Genomic DNA, 24,662 nt, shown 5'->3' with positions numbered 1-24,662 from the left:
ATTTGAGGTGTCCAAAAATAGTCTTACTAGGAAAAAGATTATTGGAAACTTGATGGGCTTTTGGATGGCAACCTGACTTTGAGTTCCATAAAGCAAATTTGACACAAAACTCCCACATTTTTTTACAGAATTGAGATCACCAAAAAAATCTTGTTTTTGAATAACCAATGCAATTTTCCTTTAAATTATAGCATGTTTTGGGCCTATGATAAGAGTTAATGCCTGTCAAATACATATTTGTTTACTCTGAAAGACAAGGAAGATAACCATTTCAATCTTCCTAGAGTTGCAAGACGGGGCCCTTTACTTATTTCAATAAATATGTACATGTTTTGATTTTAATTCAACTTTGTTTAATCATTAATATATCAATAGTTAAATAATGACACATAAGAATTCATTACAAAATCACTGTTTATTCAGATCGGCATGAAGAATCCTTCGTGCCAAACATTAAGACATTTTAAACTAAAAAAGGCAAGGTTACTTGCTGGATAAAAGCAATATTTTTGGTACAGGGCATTACACTGATAACATGTAGGGCTGTACATCTCTGGTTAAATGATGCCTTGTGTGGAGGTGTCTTCAATAATCTTATAACATTGATTTGTTGTGGTAGGGCATCGCCTTGTAATTTAGAAGGTAATATTACAGACATCCACCATGACAATCTCAAAGAACTGAACAGTGCTTGACGAAATTTTTCAATACACTGCAAACGGTGTGCATTTGGTGTGATTATTGCGAAGTGCAGGTTCTCGTACGCATAATAGATGCGCAATGAAAATGACAAAATACGGCGCGGTCAATATGAGACTATATTTTCACTCGTCTCTATGGGCAGGGAGACCACTGCTGATGAAAACTAGGGCAATACGGTTTTGTATATTACCCTGGTCATTCTTGGTCGCCCCGTAGAGACGAGTGAAAATATAGTCTCATATTGACATTTTCATTGCACATCTATTAAACCTGTGCACTCTATTGCGACGTAATAATCACACCACAGGCACAGTTTGACATGGATGATTTATGTATTTGCTCTAGATGTCTGATTTTTTATAACAATAAAAATATTGACTGGCTTAACTGGAAAGTAACAAGGAACAACCTAAAACTATTCACAATCGGTAGTACTATTTGATGCGAATAGTATAGATATAGAGATATGCCGAATTAAAACACGTAAACCAATGGGGATCTGAGCACAATTTATTTATGCAGGAATATCTAAAATCACGACCAAAATTTCGAAAATTTAAATAAAACTTTGTAAGTACCTGGCATTTTTCAAACAGAAACCACATGAAAAGTGATTTAAAACAAAATGACTTCACTTGCCATTGGTGGAACTAGTAATGCTCCATGTATATATACTCCAAATGCCTCCCAATAAAATGAAGTTATTGATCAAATAATGTTCACCAATATAAATCCATAATTAGATTGATTTCTAAGAACATGAACAAATTTTCTCTTTCAAGTAAAACCTACTTTATTGTATCCTCAACCAATATCCAGACCAGGGGGATGTTTCACAAAGATCGTAACTTGGACTTAGCATTTTTGGAAAGCCATTAGCATCTATGAAAATATTTTGTAAAAGTTATTTAATGTTGATTCAAATAATTCATATTTTCTGTTATAAAAAGTCGTTTTTGAATATATTTTATTTTAAAGCCCCACTGTCCTACTTGGTCGCCCATGATCCTCTATTTCTTATCTTATTTGAGAGCCGAGTTGATGAGATAGCCACCTGTCAGTGTGGTCTAAGCTTTAGGGCTACAAATGGCTCTCCATAATTTTTAAATTCAACTTGGGATCTTTGTGAAAAAGATTTGCATGAAAATGAGGTCATTATTTGACCGCATGCAAAGAGCGGGCGTTAATTGAAATCAAAACAAAGAGTTTCGACTACCTGGATGTAAACAGCGCATTCTTGATAACAAGATCTAAAAGGCCTTTAGTTATTAACCGCTTCCATCTGGGAACGCTTCTGTAAATATCTCGTTCATAATACACTATCACAGCTAGTCTGTTCTTAAGCTACTTCATCTTATAAAAAAACTGTACATGTATGCACATATTTACAAACAGAAAGAGATAGAAGGCAGCATCATCATCCGTCCTACAGTGAGTGGTGCTACTAGGCTGCTTCCTTGCTCAGAGTGACGTAGATCTTCTCCTTGATCCAGAACTTGTTCTTTGGTACGTAGTGGCATTTAGTTTCCGTGTCCAGACTGAAAATTGAAGGATAGATAGATTCTTTTATTGATCCATATTCAAAACATACAAAATACAATGTAGTTACAAAATAATTGATAAACCTAGCAACAATAAGTCACATAATGTACATAATTACGTAATAATAGGGAAAGCCTAAGAAATGAGTTGACATTTAAAGATTGAGAAAGAGAGAAAAGGTCGGGAGGAGACTAGATTGAAGAGCAAAATAGTAAGAAGAGAGAGAGAGAGAGAGAAAGATGGGAACGAAAGGTGGTAACGGTGGAGGGAAAGGAGAGAAGAGGATATAAATAGAGGGAAGGAAAAGGATAAGGAAGGGGGAGAAGATGTACATGACACATGTAGATCCGTTTATCTGAAAAGTAATAAACCAGTCTCCACGTTTCCCAACAGCCAGAATGCCAATTGCACACGATAGCCGCTACCAGGCTGGCAATACTTTAGAGCTCGCCCAACCTAGCAACAACCAATGCACGCAACTCACATCCCGCCCGTCGAAACACAGCCACTCCCAACAGGTGAATGGCACCCAACCCCAACACACTACGAAACTGGTCCTTTATGTGGCAGGTGTTAGAATTACAAGGAAAATATATAACTGGCTGGCAAGAGACTTTTATTTAATAATAAATACAATCAGAAGGAGTCCACACTGATATTAAGTTAGTTGTATTAGAAGCAGAAATCAGAAATTTCTTTTCTCAATAAAGACATTTTTCATTCATGCACTCTAACTGCAAATGAGTTTTTATACAACAAAAAAAATCTAGTCAATCATCAATAACTACAAAAATGAAAGTTTATGGAATTTTCTGTGCTTAGCAAATTGAAGAGGACCTCGCAAAATACGTCACAGCATTGCCAATTTGGACATTTGTCTACTTACACCAGGCATGAGAGATCCTGCATCTTATCAATGAATTCAAATAGCTCACTGATGTCATACGTTATTGATGGACTACTTGGATGTATTGCCTTCAGATGCTCTTCAAAGATCCGACAAATACCTGGAAAGTAAAACAACAAAAAAAGGTAATGATGAGAAAGATTGACAAATGACTCCTATGAATAGTGGTTTTAAACTCGGCGTATTTGCCATTTTGGCCAAAATGTCAGGATTTTCATCATTTGCCAAAATTTGCCAAAACGCCCCTCTAGAAAACAAACAGGGGTTCGATCAAATTTTTTGAAAAAATGGTGACCATATTGGCCAAAAAGTCAGAATTTTCATCATTTGCCAAAATGCCCTTCTAGAAAACAAACAGGGGTTCGATCAACCTAATGATGCCAAAAACGGTGACCAAACCCCTTGCCATATTGGCCAAAAAGTCAGGATTTTCATCATTTGCCAAAATTTGCCAAAATTTGCCAAAATTTGCCAAAAACGCCCTCTAGAAAACAAACAGGGGTTTGATCAACCTAATGATGTGCAGGGAAGTACATTGAGACCAAATAAAAAATAATGAAAAATGTTCAAATTATTTGCAAAAATGGTGAGCTAACCCCTTGTCATTTTGGCCAAAAAGTCAGGATTTTCATCATTTGCCAAAATGCCCTTCTAGAAAACAAACAGGGATTCGATCAACCTATTGATGTGCAGAGAAGTTCATTGAGACCAAATAAAAAATAATGAAAATGTTCAAATTATTTGCAAAAACGATAAGCTAACCCCTTGCCAATATTGGCCAAAACTTCAGGATTTTCATCATTTGCCAAAATTTGCCCAAAACGCCCCTCTAGAAAACAAACAGGGGTTTGATCAACCTAATGATGTGCAGAGAAGTTCATTGAGACCAAATAAACAATAATGCAAAATGTTCAAATTATTTGCAAAAACGATAAGCTAACCCCTTGCCATTTTGGCCAAAAAGTCAGGATTTTCATCATTTGCCAAAATTTGCCCAAAACGCCCCTCTAGAAAACAAACAGGGGTTTGATCAACCTAATGACGTGCAGGGAAGATCACTGAGACCAAATAAACAATAATTAATTTTTTTTTAATCATTTGCAAAAAACGGTGACCTATTACCCCTTGTCATTTTGGCCAAAATGTGAGGATTTTCAAAATTTGCCAAAATGCCCCTCTAGAAAACAAACAGGGGTTTGATCAACCTAATGATGTGCAGAGAAGTTCATTGAGACCAAATAAAAAATAATGAAAAATGTTCAAATTATTTGCAAAAACGATGAACTAACCCCTTGCCAAAACTTCAGGATTTTCATCATTTGCCAAAATTTGCCCAAAACGCCCCTCTAGAAAACAAGTAGGGGGTTTGATCAAGCTAATGATGTGCAGGGAAGTTCATTGAGACCAAATAAACAATAATGCAAAATGTTCAAATTATTTGCAAAAACGATGAGCTAACCCCTTGCAATATTGGCCAAAATGTCAAGATTATCATCATTTGCCAAAATTTGCCAAAATTTGCCAAAATTTGCCAAAAACGCCCTCTAGAAAACAAACAGGGGTTTGATCAACCTAATGATGTGCAGAGAAGTTTATTGAGACCAAATAAACAATAATGAAAATGTTCTAATTATTTGCAAAAACGATAAGCTAACCCCTTGCCAATATTGGCCAAAACTTCAGGATTTTCATCATTTGCCAAAATTTGCCCAAAACGCCCCTCTAGAAAACAAACGGGTTTGATCAACCTAATGATGTGCAGAGAAGTTCATTGAGACCAAATAAACAATAATGCAAAATGTTCAAATTATTTGCAAAAACGATAAGCTAACCCCTTGCCATTTTGGCCAAAAAGTCAGGATTTTCATCATTTGCCAAAATTTGCCCAAAACGCCCCTCTAGAAAACAAACAGGGGTTCGATCAACCTAATGATGTGCAGGGAAGTTCATTGAGACCAAATAAACAATAATGCAAAATGTTCAAATTATTTGCAAAAACGATGAGCTAACCCCTTGCAATATTGGCCAAAATGTCAAGATTTTCATCATTTGCCAAAATTTGCCAAAATTTGCCAAAATTTGCCAAAAACGCCCTCTAGAAAACAAACAGGGGTTTGATCAACCTAATGATGTGCAGAGAAGTTTATTGAGACCAAATAAACAATAATGAAAATGTTCTAATTATTTGCAAAAACAGTGAGCTAACCCCTTGTCATTTTGGCCAAAAAGTCAGGATTTTCATCATTTGCCAAAATGCCCTTCTAAAAAACAAACAGGGGTTCGATCAACCTATTGATGTGCAGAGAAGTTCATTGAGACCAAATAAACAATAATGCAAAATGTTCAAATTATTTGCAAAAATGGTGAGCTAACCCCTTGCCAATATTGGCCAAAACTTCAGGATTTTCATCATTTGCCAAAATTTGCCCAAAACGCCCCTCTAGAAAACAAACAGGGGTTCGATCAACCTAATGATGTGCAGGGAAGTTTATTGAGACCAAATAAAAAATAATGAAAAATGTTCAAATTATTTGCAAAAATGGTGAGCTAACCCCTTGTCATTTTGGCCAAAAAGTCAGGATTTTCATCATTTGCCAAAATGCCCTTCTAGAAAACAAACAGGGGTTTGATCAACCTAATGATGTGCAGAGAAGTTCATTGAGACCAAATAAACAATAATGCAAAATGTTCAAATTATTTGCAAAAACGATAAGCTAACCCCTTGCCATTTTGGCCAAAAAGTCAGGATTTTCATCATTTGCCAAAATTTGCCCAAAACGCCCCTCTAGAAAACAAACAGGGGTTTGATCAACCTAATGACGTGCAGGGAAGATCACTGAGACCAAATAAACAATAATTAATTTTTTTTTAATCATTTGCAAAAAACGGTGACCTATTACCCCTTGTCATTTTGGCCAAAATGTGAGGATTTTCAAAATTTGCCAAAATGCCCCTCTAGAAAACAAACAGGGGTTTGATCAACCTAATGATGTGCAGAGAAGTTCATTGAGACCAAATAAAAAATAATGAAAAATGTTCAAATTATTTGCAAAAACGATGAGCTAACCCCTTGCAATATTGGCCAAAATGTCAAGATTTTCATCATTTGCCAAAATTTGCCAAAATTTGCCAAAATTTGCCAAAAACGCCCTCTAGAAAACAAACAGGGGTTTGATCAACCTAATGATGTGCAGAGAAGTTTATTGAGACCAAATAAACAATAATGAAAATGTTCTAATTATTTGCAAAAACAGTGAGCTAACCCTTTGTCATTTTGGCCAAAAAGTCAGGATTTTCATCATTTGCCAAAATGCCCTTCTAAAAAACAAACAGGGGTTCGATCAACCTATTGATGTGCAGAGAAGTTCATTGAGACCAAATAAACAATACTGCAAAATGTTCAAATTATTTGCAAAAACGATGAGCTAACCCCTTGCAATATTGGCCAAAATGTCAAGATTTTCATCATTTGCCAAAATTTGCCAAAAACGCCCTCTAGAAAACAAACAGGGGTTTGATCAACCTAATGATGTGCAGGGAAGTACATTGAGAGTTTTGAGACCAAATAAAAAATAATGAAAAATGTTCAAATTATTTGCAAAAATGGTGAGCTAACCCCTTGTCATTTTGGCCAAAATGTGAGGATTTTCAAAATTTGCCAAAATGCCCTCTAGAAAAACAGGGGTTTGATCAACATATTGATGTGCAGAGAAGTTCATTGAGACCAAATAAAAAATAATGAAAAATGTTCTAATTATTTGCAAAAATGATGAGCTAACCCCTTGCCATTTTGGCCAAAAAGTCAGGATTTTCATCATTTGCCAAAATTTGCCCAAAACGGCCCTCTAGAAAACAAACAGGGGTTTGATCAACCTAATGACGTGCAGGGAAGATCACTGGGACCAAATAAACAATAATTTTTTTTTTTTAATCATTTGCAAAAAACGGTGACCTATTACCCCTTGTCATTTTGGCAAAAATGTGAGGATTTTCAAAATTTGCCAAAATGCCCCTCTAGAAAACAAACAGGGGTTTGATCAACCTAATGATGTGCAGAGAAGTTCATTGAGACCAAATAAACAATAATGCAAAATGTTCAAATTATTTGCAAAAACGATAAGCTAACCCCTTGCCAATATTGGCAAAAAAAACTGGAGGATTTTCATCATTTGCCAAAATTTGCCCAAAACGCCCCTCTAGAAAACAAACAGGGGTTTGATCAAGCTAATGATGTCCAGGGAAGTTCATTGAGACCAAATAAACAATAATAAAAATGTTCAAATTATTTGCAAAAATGATGAGCTAACCCCTTGCCATTTTGGCCAAAAAGTCAGGATTTTCATCATTTGCCAAAATTTGCCCAAAACGCCCCTCTAGAAAACAAACAGGGGTTTGATCAACCTAATGATGTGCAGGGAAGTACATTGAGACCAAATAAAAAAAAATGAAAATGTTTAAATTGTTTGCAAAAATGGTGAGCTAACCCCTTGTCATTTTGGCCAAAATGTGAGGATTTTCAAAATTTGCCAAAATGCCCTCTAGAAAACAAACAGGGGTTTGATCAACCTAATGATGTGCAGGGAAGTACATTGAGACCAAATAAACAATAATGCAAAATGTTCAAATTATTTGCAAAAATGGTGAGCTAACCCCTTGTCATTTTGGCCAAAATGTGAGGATTTTCAAAATTTGCCAAAATGCCCCTCTAGAAAACAAACAGGGGTTTGATCAACCTAATGATGTGCAGAGAAGTTCATTGAGACCAAATAAAAAGTAATGAAAAATGTTCAAATTATTTGCAAAAACGATGAGCTTACCCCTTGCCAAAACTTCAGGATTTTCATCATTTGCCAAAATTTGCCCAAAACGCCCCTCTAGAAAACAAACAGGGGTTCGATCAACCTAATGATGTGCAGGGAAGTTTATTGAGACCAAATAAACAATAATGCAAAATGTTCAAATTATTTGCAAAAACGATGAGCTAATCCCTTGCAATATTGGCCAAAATGTCAAGATTTTCATCATTTGCCAAAATTTGCCAAAAACGCCCTCTAGAAAACAAACAGGGGTTTGATCAACCTAATGATGTGCAGGGAAGTACATTGAGACCAAATAAAAAATAATGAAAAATGTTCAAATTATTTGCAAAAATGGTGAGCTAACCCCTTGTCATTTTGGCCAAAAAGTCAGGATTTTCATCATTTGCCAAAATGCCCTTCTAGAAAACAAACAGGGATTCGATCAACCTATTGATGTGCAGAGAAGTTCATTGAGACCAAATAAAAAATAATGAAAATGTTCAAATTATTTGCAAAAACGATAAGCTAACCCCTTGCCAATATTGGCCAAAACTTCAGGATTTTCATCATTTGCCAAAATTTGCCCAAAACGCCCCTCTAGAAAACAAACAGGGGTTTGATCAACCTAATGATGTGCAGAGAAGTTCATTGAGACCAAATAAACAATAATGCAAAATGTTCAAATTATTTGCAAAAACGATAAGCTAACCCCTTGCCATTTTGGCCAAAAAGTCAGGATTTTCATCATTTGCCAAAATTTGCCCAAAACGCCCCTCTAGAAAACAAACAGGGGTTTGATCAACCTAATGACGTGCAGGGAAGATCACTGAGACCAAATAAACAATAATTAATTTTTTTTTAATCATTTGCAAAAAACGGTGACCTATTACCCCTTGTCATTTTGGCCAAAATGTGAGGATTTTCAAAATTTGCCAAAATGCCCCTCTAGAAAACAAACAGGGGTTTGATCAACCTAATGATGTGCAGAGAAGTTCATTGAGACCAAATAAAAAATAATGAAAAATGTTCAAATTATTTGCAAAAACGATGAACTAACCCCTTGCCAAAACTTCAGGATTTTCATCATTTGCCAAAATTTGCCCAAAACGCCCCTCTAGAAAACAAGTAGGGGGTTTGATCAAGCTAATGATGTGCAGGGAAGTTCATTGAGACCAAATAAACAATAATGCAAAATGTTCAAATTATTTGCAAAAACGATGAGCTAACCCCTTGCAATATTGGCCAAAATGTCAAGATTATCATCATTTGCCAAAATTTGCCAAAATTTGCCAAAATTTGCCAAAAACGCCCTCTAGAAAACAAACAGGGGTTTGATCAACCTAATGATGTGCAGAGAAGTTTATTGAGACCAAATAAACAATAATGAAAATGTTCTAATTATTTGCAAAAACAGTGAGCTAACCCCTTGTCATTTTGGCCAAAAAGTCAGGATTTTCATCATTTGCCAAAATGCCCTTCTAAAAAACAAACAGGGGTTCGATCAACCTATTGATGTGCAGAGAAGTTCATTGAGACCAAATAAACAATAATGCAAAATGTTCAAATTATTTGCAAAAATGGTGAGCTAACCCCTTGCCAATATTGGCCAAAACTTCAGGATTTTCATCATTTGCCAAAATTTGCCCAAAACGCCCCTCTAGAAAACAAACAGGGGTTCGATCAACCTAATGATGTGCAGGGAAGTACATTGAGAGTTTTGAGACCAAATAAAAAATAATGAAAAATGTTCAAATTATTTGCAAAAATGGTGAGCTAACCCCTTGCCATTTTGGCCAAAAAGTCAGGATTTTCATCATTTGCCAAAATTTGCCCAAAACGGCCCTCTAGAAAACAAACAGGGGTTTGATCAACCTAATGACGTGCAGGGAAGATCACTGAGACCAAATAAACAATTTTTTTTTTTAATCATTTGCAAAAAACGGTGACCTATTACCCCTTGTCATTTTGGCAAAAATGTGAGGATTTTCAAAATTTGCCAAAATGCCCCTCTAGAAAACAAACAGGGGTTTGATCAACCTAATGATGTGCAGAGAAGTTCATTGAGACCAAATAAACAATAATGCAAAATGTTCAAATTATTTGCAAAAACGATAAGCTAACCCCTTGCCAATATTGGCAAAAAAAACTGGAGGATTTTCATCATTTGCCAAAATTTGCCCAAAACGCCCCTCTAGAAAACAAGTAGGGGGTTTGATCAAGCTAATGATGTCCAGGGAAGTTCATTGAGACCAAATAAACAATAATGAAAAATGTTCAAATTATTTGCAAAAATGATGAGCTAACCCCTTGCCATTTTGGCCAAAAAGTCAGGATTTTCATCATTTGCCAAAATTTGCCAAAAACGCCCTCTAGAAAACAAACAGGGGTTCGATCAACCTAATGATGTGCAGGGAAGTACATTGAGACCAAATAAAAAAAAATGAAAATGTTTAAATTGTTTGCAAAAATGGTGAGCTAACCCCTTGTCATTTTGGCCAAAATGTGAGGATTTTCAAAATTTGCCAAAATGCCCTCTAGAAAACAAACAGGGGTTTGATCAACCTAATGATGTGCAGGGAAGTACATTGAGACCAAATAAACAATAATGCAAAATGTTCAAATTATTTGCAAAAATGGTGAGCTAACCCCTTGCCAATATTGGCCAAAACTTCAGGATTTTCATCATTTGCCAAAATTTGCCCAAAACGCCCCTCTAGAAAACAAACAGGGGTTTGATCAACCTAATGATGTGCAGAGAAGTTCATTGAGACCAAATAAACAATAATGCAAAGTGTTCAAATTATTTGCAAAAACGATGAGCTAACCCCTTGCAATATTGGCCAAAATGTCAAGATTTTCATCATTTGCCAAAATTTGCCAAAATTTGCCAAAATTTGCCAAAAACGCCCTCTAGAAAACAAACAGGGGTTTGATCAACCTAATGATGTGCAGAGAAGTTTATTGAGACCAAATAAACAATAATGAAAATGTTCTAATTATTTGCAAAAACAGTGAGCTAACCCCTTGTCATTTTGGCCAAAAAGTCAGGATTTTCATCATTTGCCAAAATGCCCTTCTAAAAAACAAACAGGGGTTCGATCAACCTATTGATGTGCAGAGAAGTTCATTGAGACCAAATAAACAATACTGCAAAATGTTCAAATTATTTGCAAAAACGATGAGCTAACCCCTTGCAATATTGGCCAAAATGTCAAGATTTTCATCATTTGCCAAAATTTGCCAAAAACGCCCTCTAGAAAACAAACAGGGGTTTGATCAACCTAATGATGTGCAGGGAAGTACATTGAGAGTTTTGAGACCAAATAAAAAATAATGAAAAATGTTCAAATTATTTGCAAAAATGGTGAGCTAACCCCTTGCCATTTTGGCCAAAATGTGAGGATTTTCAAAATTTGCCAAAATGCCCTCTAAAAAAACAGGGGTTTGATCAACATATTGATGTGCAGAGAAGTTCATTGAGACCAAATAAAAAATAATGAAAAATGTTCTAATTATTTGCAAAAATGATGAGCTAACCCCTTGCCATTTTGGCCAAAAAGTCAGGATTTTCATCATTTGCCAAAATTTGCCCAAAACGGCCCTCTAGAAAACAAACAGGGGTTTGATCAACCTAATGACGTGCAGGGAAGATCACTGAGACCAAATAAACAATAATTATTTTTTTTAATCATTTGCAAAAAACGGTGACCTATTATTACCCCTTGTCATTTTGGCAAAAATGTGAGGATTTTCAAAATTTGCCAAAATGCCCCTCTAGAAAACAAACAGGGGTTTGATCAACCTAATGATGTGCAGAGAAGTTCATTGAGACCAAATAAACAATAATGCAAAATGTTCAAATTATTTGCAAAAATGATAAGCTAACCCCTTGCCAATATTGGCAAAAAAAACTGGAGGATTTTCATCATTTGCCAAAATTTGCCCAAAACGCCCCTCTAGAAAACAAACAGGGGTTTGATCAAGCTAATGATGTCCAGGGAAGTTCATTGAGACCAAATAAACAATAATGAAAAATGTTCAAATTATTTGCAAAAATGATGAGCTAACCCCTTGCCATTTTGGCCAAAAAGTCAGGATTTTCATCATTTGCCAAAATTTGCCAAAAACGCCCTCTAGAAAACAAACAGGGGTTCGATCAACCTAATGATGTGCAGGGAAGTACATTGAGACCAAATAAACAATAATGCAAAATGTTCAAATTATTTGCAAAAATGGTGAGCTAACCCCTTGTCATTTTGGCCAAAATGTGAGGATTTTCAAAATTTGCCGAAATGCCCTCTAGAAAACAAACAGGGGTTCGATCAACCTATTGATGTGCAGAGAAGTTCATTGAGACCAAATAAAAAATAATGAAAAATGTTCAAATTATTTGCAAAAATGATGAGCTAACCCCTTGCCATTTTGGCCAAAAAGTCAGGATTTTCATCATTTGCCAAAATTTGCCCAAAACGCCCCTCTAGAAAACAAACAGGGGTTTGATCAACCTAATGATGTGCAGGGAAGTACATTGAGACCAAATAAAAAAAAATGAAAATGTTTAAATTGTTTGCAAAAATGGTGAGCTAACCCCTTGTCATTTTGGCCAAAATGTGAGGATTTTCAAAATTTGCCAAAATGCCCTCTAGAAAACAAACAGGGGTTTGATCAACCTGATGATGTGCAGGGAAGTACATTGAGACCAAATAAACAATAATGCAAAATGTTCAAATTATTTGCAAAAATGGTGAGCTAACCCCTTGTCATTTTGGCCAAAATGTGAGGATTTTCAAAATTTGCCAAAATGCCCCTCTAGAAAACAAACAGGGGTTTGATCAACCTAATGATGTGCAGAGAAGTTCATTGAGACCAAATAAAAAGTAATGAAAAATGTTCAAATTATTTGCAAAAACGATGAGCTTACCCCTTGCCAAAACTTCAGGATTTTCATCATTTGCCAAAATTTGCCCAAAACGCCCCTCTAGAAAACAAACAGGGGTTCGATCAACCTAATGATGTGCAGGGAAGTTTATTGAGACCAAATAAACAATAATGCAAAATGTTCAAATTATTTGCAAAAACGATGAGCTAATCCCTTGCAATATTGGCCAAAATGTCAAGATTTTCATCATTTGCCAAAATTTGCCAAAAACGCCCTCTAGAAAACAAACAGGGGTTTGATCAACCTAATGATGTGCAGGGAAGTACATTGAGACCAAATAAAAAATAATGAAAAATGTTCAAATTATTTGCAAAAATGGTGAGCTAACCCCTTGTCATTTTGGCCAAAAAGTCAGGATTTTCATCATTTGCCAAAATGCCCTTCTAGAAAACAAACAGGGATTCGATCAACCTATTGATGTGCAGAGAAGTTCATTGAGACCAAATAAAAAATAATGAAAATGTTCAAATTATTTGCAAAAACGATAAGCTAACCCCTTGCCAATATTGGCCAAAACTTCAGGATTTTCATCATTTGCCAAAATTTGCCCAAAACGCCCCTCTAGAAAACAAACAGGGGTTTGATCAACCTAATGATGTGCAGAGAAGTTCATTGAGACCAAATAAACAATAATGCAAAATGTTCAAATTATTTGCAAAAACGATAAGCTAACCCCTTGCCATTTTGGCCAAAAAGTCAGGATTTTCATCATTTGCCAAAATTTGCCCAAAACGCCCCTCTAGAAAAAAAACAGGGGTTTGATCAACCTAATGACGTGCAGGGAAGATCACTGAGACCAAATAAACAATAATTTTTTTTTTTTAATCATTTGCCAAAAACGGTGACCTATTACCCCTTGTCATTTTGGCGAAAATGTGAGGATTTTCAAAATTTGCCAAAATGCCCCTCTAGAAAACAAACAGGGGTTTGATCAACCTAATGATGTGCAGAGAAGTTCATTGAGACCAAATAAAAAATAATGAAAAATGTTCAAATTATTTGCAAAAACGATGAGCTAACCCCTTGCAATATTGGCCAAAATGTCAGGATTTTCATCATTTGCCAAAATTTGCCCAAAACGCCCCTCTAGAAAACAAGTAGGGGGTTTGATCAAGCTAATGATGTGCAGGGAAGTTCATTGAGACCAAATAAACAATAATGCAAAATGTTCAAATTATTTGCAAAAACGATGAGCTAACCCCTTGCAATATTGGCCAAAATGTCAAGATTTTCATCATTTGCCAAAATTTGCCAAAATTTGCCAAAATTTGCCAAAAACGCCCTCTAGAAAACAAACAGGGGTTTGATCAACCTAATGATGTGCAGAGAAGTTTATTGAGACCAAATAAACAATAATGAAAATGTTCTAATTATTTGCAAAAACAGTGAGCTAACCCCTTGTCATTTTGGCCAAAAAGTCAGGATTTTCATCATTTGCCAAAATGCCCTTCTAAAAAACAAACAGGGGTTCGATCAACCTATTGATGTGCAGAGAAGTTCATTGAGACCAAATAAACAATACTGCAAAATGTTCAAATTATTTGCAAAAACAATGAGCTAACCCCTTGCAATATTGGCCAAAATGTCAAGATTTTCATCATTTGCCAAAATTTGCCAAAAACGCCCTCTAGAAAACAAACAGGGGTTTGATCAACCTAATGATGTGCAGGGAAGTACATTGAGAGTTTTGAGACCAAATAAAAAAATGATGAAAAATGTTCAAATTATTTGCAAAAATGGTGAGCTAACCCCTTGTCATTTTGGCCAAAATGTGAGGATTTTCAAAATTTGCCAAAATGCCCTCTAGAAAAACAGGGGTTTGATCAACATATTGATGTGCAGAGAAGTTCATTGAGACCAAATAAAAAATAATGAAAAATGTTCTAATTATTTGCAAAAATGATGAGCTAACCCCTTGCCATTTTGGCCAAAAAGTCAGGATTTTCATCATTTGCCAAAATTTGCCCAAAACGGCCCTCTAGAAAACAAGTAGGGGGTTTGATCAAGCTAATGATGTCCAGGGAAGTTCATTGAGACCAAATAAACAATAATGAAAAATGTTCAAATTATTTGCAAAAATGATGAGCTAACCCCTTGCCATTTTGGCCAAAAAGTCAGGATTTTCTTCATTTGCCAAAATGCCCTCTAGAAAACAAACAGGGGTTTGATCAACCTAATGATGTGCAGAGAAGTTCATTGAGACCAAATAAACAATAATGCAAAATGTTCAAATTATTTGCAAAAACAACAAGCTAACCCCTTGCCATTTTGGCCAAAAAGTCAGGATTTTCATCATTTGCCAAAATTTGCCCAAAACGCCCCTCTAGAAAACAAACAGGGGTTTGATCAACCTAATGACGTGCAGGGAAGATCACTGAGACCAAATAAACAATAATTAATTTTTTTTAATCATTTGCAAAAAACGGTGACCTATTACCCCTTGTCATTTTGGCCAAAATGTCAAGATTTTCATCATTTGCCAAAATTTGCCAAAATTTGCCAAAAACGCCCTCTAGAAAACAAACAGGGGTTTGATCAACCTAATGATGTGCAGAGAAGTTCATTGAGACCAAATAAACAATAATGAAAATGTTCTAATTATTTGCAAAACAACAGTGAGCTAACCCCTTGTCATTTTGGCCAAAAAGTCAGGATTTTCAAAATTTGCCAAAATTTGCCCAAAATGCCCCTCTAGAAAACAAACAGGGGTTTGATCAACCTAATGATGTGCAGAGAAGTTCATTGAGACCAAATAAACAATAATGCAAAATGTTCAAATTATTTGCAAAAACAACAAGCTAACCCCTTGCCATTTTGGCCAAAAAGTCAGGATTTTCATCATTTGCCAAAATTTGCCCAAAACGCCCCTCTAGAAAACAAACAGGGGTTTGATCAACCTAATGACGTGCAGGGAAGATCACTGAGACCAAATAAACAATAATTATTTTTTTTTAATCATTTGCAAAAAACGGTGACCTATTACCCCTTGTCATTTTGGCCAAAATGTCAAGATTTTCATCATTTGCCAAAATTTGCCAAAATTTGCCAAAAACGCCCTCTAGAAAACAAACAGGGGTTTGATCAACCTAATGATGTGCAGAGAAGTTCATTGAGACCAAATAAACAATAATGAAAATGTTCTAATTATTTGCAAAACAACAGTGAGCTAACCCCTTGTCATTTTGGCCAAAAAGTCAGGATTTTCATCATTTGCCAAAATTTGCCCAAAACGCCCCTCTAGAAAACAAACAGGGGTTTGATCAACCTAATGACGTGCAGGGAAGATCACTGAGACCAAATAAACAATAATTAATTTTTTTTAATCATTTGCCAAAAACGGTGACCTATTACCCCTTGTCATTTTGGCGAAAATGTGAGGATTTTCAAAATTTGCCAAAATGCCCCTCTAGAAAACAAACAGGGGTTTGATCAACCTAATGATGTGCAGAGAAGTTCATTGAGACCAAATAAAAAATAATGAAAAATGTTCAAATTATTTGCAAAAACGATGAGCTAACCCCTTGCAATATTGGCCAAAATGTCAGGATTTTCATCATTTGCCAAAATTTGCCCAAAACGCCCCTCTAGAAAACAAGTAGGGGGTTTGATCAAGCTAATGATGTGCAGGGAAGTTCATTGAGACCAAATAAACAATAATGCAAAATGTTCAAATTATTTGCAAAAACGATGAGCTAACCCCTTGCAATATTGGCCAAAATGTCAAGATTTTCATCATTTGCCAAAATTTGCCAAAATTTGCCAAAATTTGCCAAAAACGCCCTCTAGAAAACAAACAGGGGTTTGATCAACCTAATGATGTGCAGAGAAGTTTATTGAGACCAAATAAACAATAATGAAAATGTTCTAATTATTTGCAAAAACAGTGAGCTAACCCCTTGTCATTTTGGCCAAAAAGTCAGGATTTTCATCATTTGCCAAAATGCCCTTCTAAAAAACAAACAGGGGTTCGATCAACCTATTGATGTGCAGAGAAGTTCATTGAGACCAAATAAACAATACTGCAAAATGTTCAAATTATTTGCAAAAACAATGAGCTAACCCCTTGCAATATTGGCCAAAATGTCAAGATTTTCATCATTTGCCAAAATTTGCCAAAAACGCCCTCTAGAAAACAAACAGGGGTTTGATCAACCTAATGATGTGCAGGGAAGTACATTGAGAGTTTTGAGACCAAATAAAAAAATGATGAAAAATGTTCAAATTATTTGCAAAAATGGTGAGCTAACCCCTTGTCATTTTGGCCAAAATGTGAGGATTTTCAAAATTTGCCAAAATGCCCTCTAGAAAAACAGGGGTTTGATCAACATATTGATGTGCAGAGAAGTTCATTGAGACCAAATAAAAAATAATGAAAAATGTTCTAATTATTTGCAAAAATGATGAGCTAACCCCTTGCCATTTTGGCCAAAAAGTCAGGATTTTCATCATTTGCCAAAATTTGCCCAAAACGGCCCTCTAGAAAACAAGTAGGGGGTTTGATCAAGCTAATGATGTCCAGGGAAGTTCATTGAGACCAAATAAACAATAATGAAAAATGTTCAAATTATTTGCAAAAATGATGAGCTAACCCCTTGCCATTTTGGCCAAAAAGTCAGGATTTTCTTCATTTGCCAAAATGCCCTCTAGAAAACAAACAGGGGTTTGATCAACCTAATGATGTGCAGAGAAGTTCATTGAGACCAAATAAACAATAATGCAAAATGTTCAAATTATTTGCAAAAACAACAAGCTAACCCCTTGCCATTTTGGCCAAAAAGTCAGGATTTTCATCATTTGCCAAAATTTGCCCAAAACGCCCCTCTAGAAAACAAACAGGGGTTTGATCAACCTAATGATGTGCAGAGAAGTTCATTGAGACCAAATAAACAATAATGAAAATGTTCTAATTATTTGCAAAACAACAGTGAGCTAACCCCTTGTCATTTTGGCCAAAAAGTCAGGATTTTCAAAATTTGCCAAAATTTGCCCAAAATGCCCCTCTAGAAAACAAACAGGGGTTTGATCAACCTAATGATGTGCAGAGAAGTTCATTGAGACCAAATAAACAATAATGCAAAATGTTCAAATTATTTGCAAAAACAACAAGCTAACCCCTTGCCATTTTGGCCAAAAAGTCAGGATTTTCATCATTTGCCAAAATTTGCCCAAAACGCCCCTCTAGAAAACAAACAGGGGTTTGATCAACCTAATGACGTGCAGGGAAGATCACTGAGACCAAATAAACAATAATTATTTTTTTTTAATCATTTGCAAAAAACGGTGACCTATTACCCCTTGTCATTTTGGCCAAAATGTCAAGATTTTCATCATTTGCCAAAATTTGCCAAAATTTGCCAAAAACGCCCTCTAGAAAACAAACAGGGGTTTGATCAACCTAATGATGTGCAGAGAAGTTCATTGAGACCAAATAAACAATAATGAAAATGTTCTAATTATTTGCAAAACAACAGTGAGCTAACCCCTTGTCATTTTGGCCAAAAAGTCAGGATTTTCATCATTTGCCAAAATTTGCCCAAAACGCCCCTCTAGAAAACAAACAGGGGTTTGATCAACCTAATGACGTGCAGGGAAGATCACTGAGACCAAATAAACAATAATTAATTTTTTTTTAATCATTTGCCAAAAACGGTGACCTATTACCCCTTGTCATTTTGGCGAAAATGTGAGGATTTTCAAAATTTGCCAAAATGCCCCTCTAGAAAACAAACAGGGGTTTGATCAACCTAATGATGTGCAGAGAAGTTCATTGAGACCAAATAAAAAATAATGAAAAATGTTCAAATTATTTGCAAAAACGATGAGCTAACCCCTTGCAATATTGGCCAAAATGTCAGGATTTTCATCATTTGCCAAAATTTGCCCAAAACGCCCCTCTAGAAAACAAGTAGGGGGTTTGATCAAGCTAATGATGTGCAGGGAAGTTCATTGAGACCAAATAAACAATAATGCAAAATGTTCAAATTATTTGCAAAAACGATGAGCTAACCCCTTGCAATATTGGCCAAAATGTCAAGATTTTCATCATTTGCCAAAATTTGCCAAAATTTGCCAAAATTTGCCAAAAACGCCCTCTAGAAAACAAACAGGGGTTTGATCAACCTAATGATGTGCAGAGAAGTTTATTGAGACCAAATAAACAATAATGAAAATGTTCTAATTATTTGCAAAAACAGTGAGCTAACCCCTTGTCATTTTGGCCAAAAAGTCAGGATTTTCATCATTTGCCAAAATGCCCTTCTAAAAAACAAACAGGGGTTCGATCAACCTATTGATGTGCAGAGAAGTTCATTGAGACCAAATAAACAATACTGCAAAATGTTCAAATTATTTGCAAAAACAATGAGCTAACCCCTTGCAATATTGGCCAAAATGTCAAGATTTTCATCATTTGCCAAAATTTGCCAAAAACGCCCTCTAGAAAACAAACAGGGGTTTGATCAACCTAATGATGTGCAGGGAAGTACATTGAGAGTTTTGAGACCAAATAAAAAAATGATGAAAAATGTTCAAATTATTTGCAAAAATGGTGAGCTAACCCCTTGTCATTTTGGCCAAAATGTGAGGATTTTCAAAATTTGCCAAAATGCCCTCTAGAAAAACAGGGGTTTGATCAACATATTGATGTGCAGAGAAGTTCATTGAGACCAAATAAAAAATAATGAAAAATGTTCTAATTATTTGCAAAAATGATGAGCTAACCCCTTGCCATTTTGGCCAAAAAGTCAGGATTTTCATCATTTGCCAAAATTTGCCCAAAACGGCCCTCTAGAAAACAAGTAGGGGGTTTGATCAAGCTAATGATGTCCAGGGAAGTTCATTGAGACCAAATAAACAATAATGAAAAATGTTCAAATTATTTGCAAAAATGATGAGCTAACCCCTTGCCATTTTGGCCAAAAAGTCAGGATTTTCTTCATTTGCCAAAATGCCCTCTAGAAAACAAACAGGGGTTTGATCAACCTAATGATGTGCAGAGAAGTTCATTGAGACCAAATAAACAATAATGCAAAATGTTCAAATTATTTGCAAAAACAACAAGCTAACCCCTTGCCATTTTGGCCAAAAAGTCAGGATTTTCATCATTTGCCAAAATTTGCCCAAAACGCCCCTCTAGAAAACAAACAGGGGTTTGATCAACCTAATGATGTGCAGAGAAGTTCATTGAGACCAAATAAACAATAATGAAAATGTTCTAATTATTTGCAAAACAACAGTGAGCTAACCCCTTGTCATTTTGGCCAAAAAGTCAGGATTTTCAAAATTTGCCAAAATTTGCCCAAAATGCCCCTCTAGAAAACAAACAGGGGTTTGATCAACCTAATGATGTGCAGAGAAGTTCATTGAGACCAAATAAACAATAATGCAAAATGTTCAAATTATTTGCAAAAACAACAAGCTAACCCCTTGCCATTTTGGCCAAAAAGTCAGGATTTTCATCATTTGCCAAAATTTGCCCAAAACGCCCCTCTAGAAAACAAACAGGGGTTTGATCAACCTAATGACGTGCAGGGAAGATCACTGAGACCAAATAAACAATAATTATTTTTTTTTAATCATTTGCAAAAAACGGTGACCTATTACCCCTTGTCATTTTGGCCAAAATGTCAAGATTTTCATCATTTGCCAAAATTTGCCAAAATTTGCCAAAAACGCCCTCTAGAAAACAAACAGGGGTTTGATCAACCTAATGATGTGCAGAGAAGTTCATTGAGACCAAATAAACAATAATGAAAATGTTCTAATTATTTGCAAAACAACAGTGAGCTAACCCCTTGTCATTTTGGCCAAAAAGTCAGGATTTTCATCATTTGCCAAAATTTGCCCAAAACGCCCCTCTAGAAAACAAACAGGGGTTTGATCAACCTAATGACGTGCAGGGAAGATCACTGAGACCAAATAAACAATAATTAATTTTTTTTTAATCATTTGCCAAAAACGGTGACCTATTACCCCTTGTCATTTTGGCGAAAATGTGAGGATTTTCAAAATTTGCCAAAATGCCCCTCTAGAAAACAAACAGGGGTTTGATCAACCTAATGATGTGCAGAGAAGTTCATTGAGACCAAATAAAAAATAATGAAAAATGTTCAAATTATTTGCAAAAACGATGAGCTAACCCCTTGCAATATTGGCCAAAATGTCAGGATTTTCATCATTTGCCAAAATTTGCCCAAAACGCCCCTCTAGAAAACAAGTAGGGGGTTTGATCAAGCTAATGATGTGCAGGGAAGTTCATTGAGACCAAATAAACAATAATGCAAAATGTTCAAATTATTTGCAAAAACGATGAGCTAACCCCTTGCAATATTGGCCAAAATGTCAAGATTTTCATCATTTGCCAAAATTTGCCAAAATTTGCCAAAATTTGCCAAAAACGCCCTCTAGAAAACAAACAGGGGTTTGATCAACCTAATGATGTGCAGAGAAGTTTATTGAGACCAAATAAACAATAATGAAAATGTTCTAATTATTTGCAAAAACAGTGAGCTAACCCCTTGTCATTTTGGCCAAAAAGTCAGGATTTTCATCATTTGCCAAAATGCCCTTCTAAAAAACAAACAGGGGTTCGATCAACCTATTGATGTGCAGAGAAGTTCATTGAGACCAAATAAACAATACTGCAAAATGTTCAAATTATTTGCAAAAACAATGAGCTAACCCCTTGCAATATTGGCCAAAATGTCAAGATTTTCATCATTTGCCAAAATTTGCCAAAAACGCCCTCTAGAAAACAAACAGGGGTTTGATCAACCTAATGATGTGCAGGGAAGTACATTGAGAGTTTTGAGACCAAATAAAAAAATGATGAAAAATGTTCAAATTATTTGCAAAAATGGTGAGCTAACCCCTTGTCATTTTGGCCAAAATGTGAGGATTTTCAAAATTTGCCAAAATGCCCTCTAGAAAAACAGGGGTTTGATCAACATATTGATGTGCAGAGAAGTTCATTGAGACCAAATAAAAAATAATGAAAAATGTTCTAATTATTTGCAAAAATGATGAGCTAACCCCTTGCCATTTTGGCCAAAAAGTCAGGATTTTCATCATTTGCCAAAATTTGCCCAAAACGGCCCTCTAGAAAACAAGTAGGGGGTTTGATCAAGCTAATGATGTCCAGGGAAGTTCATTGAGACCAAATAAACAATAATGAAAAATGTTCAAATTATTTGCAAAAATGATGAGCTAACCCCTTGCCATTTTGGCCAAAAAGTCAGGATTTTCTTCATTTGCCAAAATGCCCTCTAGAAAACAAACAGGGGTTTGATCAACCTAATGATGTGCAGAGAAGTTCATTGAGACCAAATAAACAATAATGCAAAATGTTCAAATTATTTGCAAAAACAACAAGCTAACCCCTTGCCATTTTGGCCAAAAAGTCAGGATTTTCATCATTTGCCAAAATTTGCCCAAAACGCCCCTCTAGAAAACAAACAGGGGTTTGATCAACCTAATGACGTGCAGGGAAGATCACTGAGACCAAATAAACAATAATTAATTTTTTTTAATCATTTGCAAAAAACGGTGACCTATTACCCCTTGTCATTTTGGCCAAAATGTCAAGATTTTCATCATTTGCCAAAATTTGCCAAAATTTGCCAAAAACGCCCTCTAGAAAACAAACAGGGGTTTGATCAACCTAATGATGTGCAGAGAAGTTCATTGAGACCAAATAAACAATAATGAAAATGTTCTAATTATTTGCAAAACAACAGTGAGCTAACCCCTTGTCATTTTGGCCAAAAAGTCAGGATTTTCAAAATTTGCCAAAATTTGCCCAAAATGCCCCTCTAGAAAACAAACAGGGGTTTGATCAACCTAATGATGTGCAGAGAAGTTCATTGAGACCAAATAAACAATAATGCAAAATGTTCAAATCATTTGCAAAAACAACAAGCTAACCCCTTGCCATTTTGGCCAAAAAGTCAGGATTTTCATCATTTGCCAAAATTTGCCCAAAACGCCCCTCTAGAAAACAAACAGGGGTTTGATCAACCTAATGACGTGCAGGGAAGATCACTGAGACCAAATAAACAATAATTAATTTTTTTTAATCATTTGCAAAAAACGGTGACCTATTACCCCTTGTCATTTTGGCCAAAATGTCAAGATTTTCATCATTTGCCAAAATTTGCCAAAATTTGCCAAAAACGCCCTCTAGAAAACAAACAGGGGTTTGATCAACCTAATGATGTGCAGAGAAGTTCATTGAGACCAAATAAACAATAATGAAAATGTTCTAATTATTTGCAAAACAACAGTGAGCTAACCCCTTGTCATTTTGGCCAAAAAGTCAGGATTTTCATCATTTGCCAAAATGCCCTTCTAAAAAACAAACAGGGGTTCGATCAACCTATTGATGTGCAGAGAAGTTCATTGAGACCAAATAAACAATACTGCAAAATGTTCAAATTATTTGCAAAAACGATGAGCTAACCCCTTGCAATATTGGCCAAAATGTCAAGATTTTCATCATTTGCCAAAATTTGCCAAAAACGCCCTCTAGAAAACAAACAGGGGTTCGATCAACCTAATGATGTGTAGGGAAGTACATTGAGACCAAATAAAAAATAATGAAAAATGTTCAAATTATTTGCAAAAATGGTGAGCTAACCCCTTGTCATTTTGGCCAAAATGTGAGGATTTTCAAAATTTGCCAAAATGCCCTCTAGAAAAACAGGGGTTTGATCAACATATTGATGTGCAGAGAAGTTCATTGAGACCAAATAAAAAATAATGAAAAATGTTCTAATTATTTGCAAAAATGATGAGCTAACCCCTTGCCATTTTGGCCAAAAAGTCAGGATTTTCATCATTTGCCAAAATTTGCCCAAAACGGCCCTCTAGAAAACAAACAGGGGTTTGATCAACCTAATGACGTGCAGGGAAGATCACTGAGACCAAATAAACAATAATTTTTTTTTTTTAATCATTTGCAAAAAACGGTGACCTATTACCCCTTGTCATTTTGGCAAAAATGTGAGGATTTTCAAAATTTGCCAAAATGCCCCTCTAGAAAACAAACAGGGGTTTGATCAACCTAATGATGTGCAGAGAAGTTCATTGAGACCAAATAAAAAATAATGCAAAATGTTCAAATTATTTGCAAAAATGATAAGCTAACCCCTTGCCAATATTGGCAAAAAAACTGGAGGATTTTCATCATTTGCCAAAATTTGCCAAAATTTGCCAAAAACGCCCTCTAGAAAACAAACAGGGGTTCGATCAACCTAATGATGTGCAGGGAAGTACATTGAGACCAAATAAAAAAAAATGAAAATGTTTAAATTGTTTGCAAAAATGGTGAGCTAACCCCTTGTCATTTTGGCCAAAATGTGAGGATTTTCAAAATTTGCCAAAATGCCCTGTAGAAAACAAACAGGGGTTTGATCAACCTAATGATGTGCAGGGAAGTACATTGAGACCAAATAAACAATAATGCAAAATGTTCAAATTATTTGCAAAAATGGTGAGCTAACCCCTTGTCATTTTGGCCAAAATGTGAGGATTTTCAAAATTTGCCAAAATGCCCTCTAGAAAACAAACAGGGGTTTGATCAACCTAATGATGTGCAGAGAAGTTCATTGAGACCAAATAAACAATAATGCAAAATGTTCAAATTATTTGCAAAAACAACAAGCTAACCCCTTGCCATTTTGGCCAAAAAGTCAGGATTTTCATCATTTGCCAAAATTTGCCCAAAACGCCCCTCTAGAAAACAAACAGGGGTTTGATCAACCTAATGACGTGCAGG

At 35.5% G+C, this 24,662-nt stretch overlaps 1 protein-coding gene across 1 annotated transcript in view; it reads right to left on the bottom strand.

The window, feature by feature from the left end:
• Positions 1-1,885: 1,885 nt before the first annotated feature.
• LOC593638 (enhancer of rudimentary homolog) overlaps positions 1,886-24,662 on the bottom strand; it is a 35,730-nt gene continuing 12,953 nt past the window's right edge. The window contains exons 3-4 of the mRNA XM_030999094.1: positions 3,131-3,251; positions 1,886-2,240 (exon numbers count right to left, since the gene is read on the bottom strand). Coding sequence (XP_030854954.1) covers positions 2,147-2,240; positions 3,131-3,251 — 215 coding nt within the window. The 3' untranslated portion in view covers positions 1,886-2,146. The remainder of the gene's footprint in view (positions 2,241-3,130; positions 3,252-24,662) is intronic.

Source organism: Strongylocentrotus purpuratus, unplaced genomic scaffold (genome assembly GCF_000002235.5).
Source record: "Strongylocentrotus purpuratus isolate Spur 01 unplaced genomic scaffold, Spur_5.0 spur5_scaffold_5, whole genome shotgun sequence".
In the NCBI taxonomy this organism is placed as follows: Eukaryota; Metazoa; Echinodermata; class Echinoidea; order Camarodonta; family Strongylocentrotidae; genus Strongylocentrotus; species Strongylocentrotus purpuratus.
The sequence above is the reverse complement of the archived record's forward strand: the minus strand, read 5'-3'. Positions and strand labels throughout refer to the sequence as shown.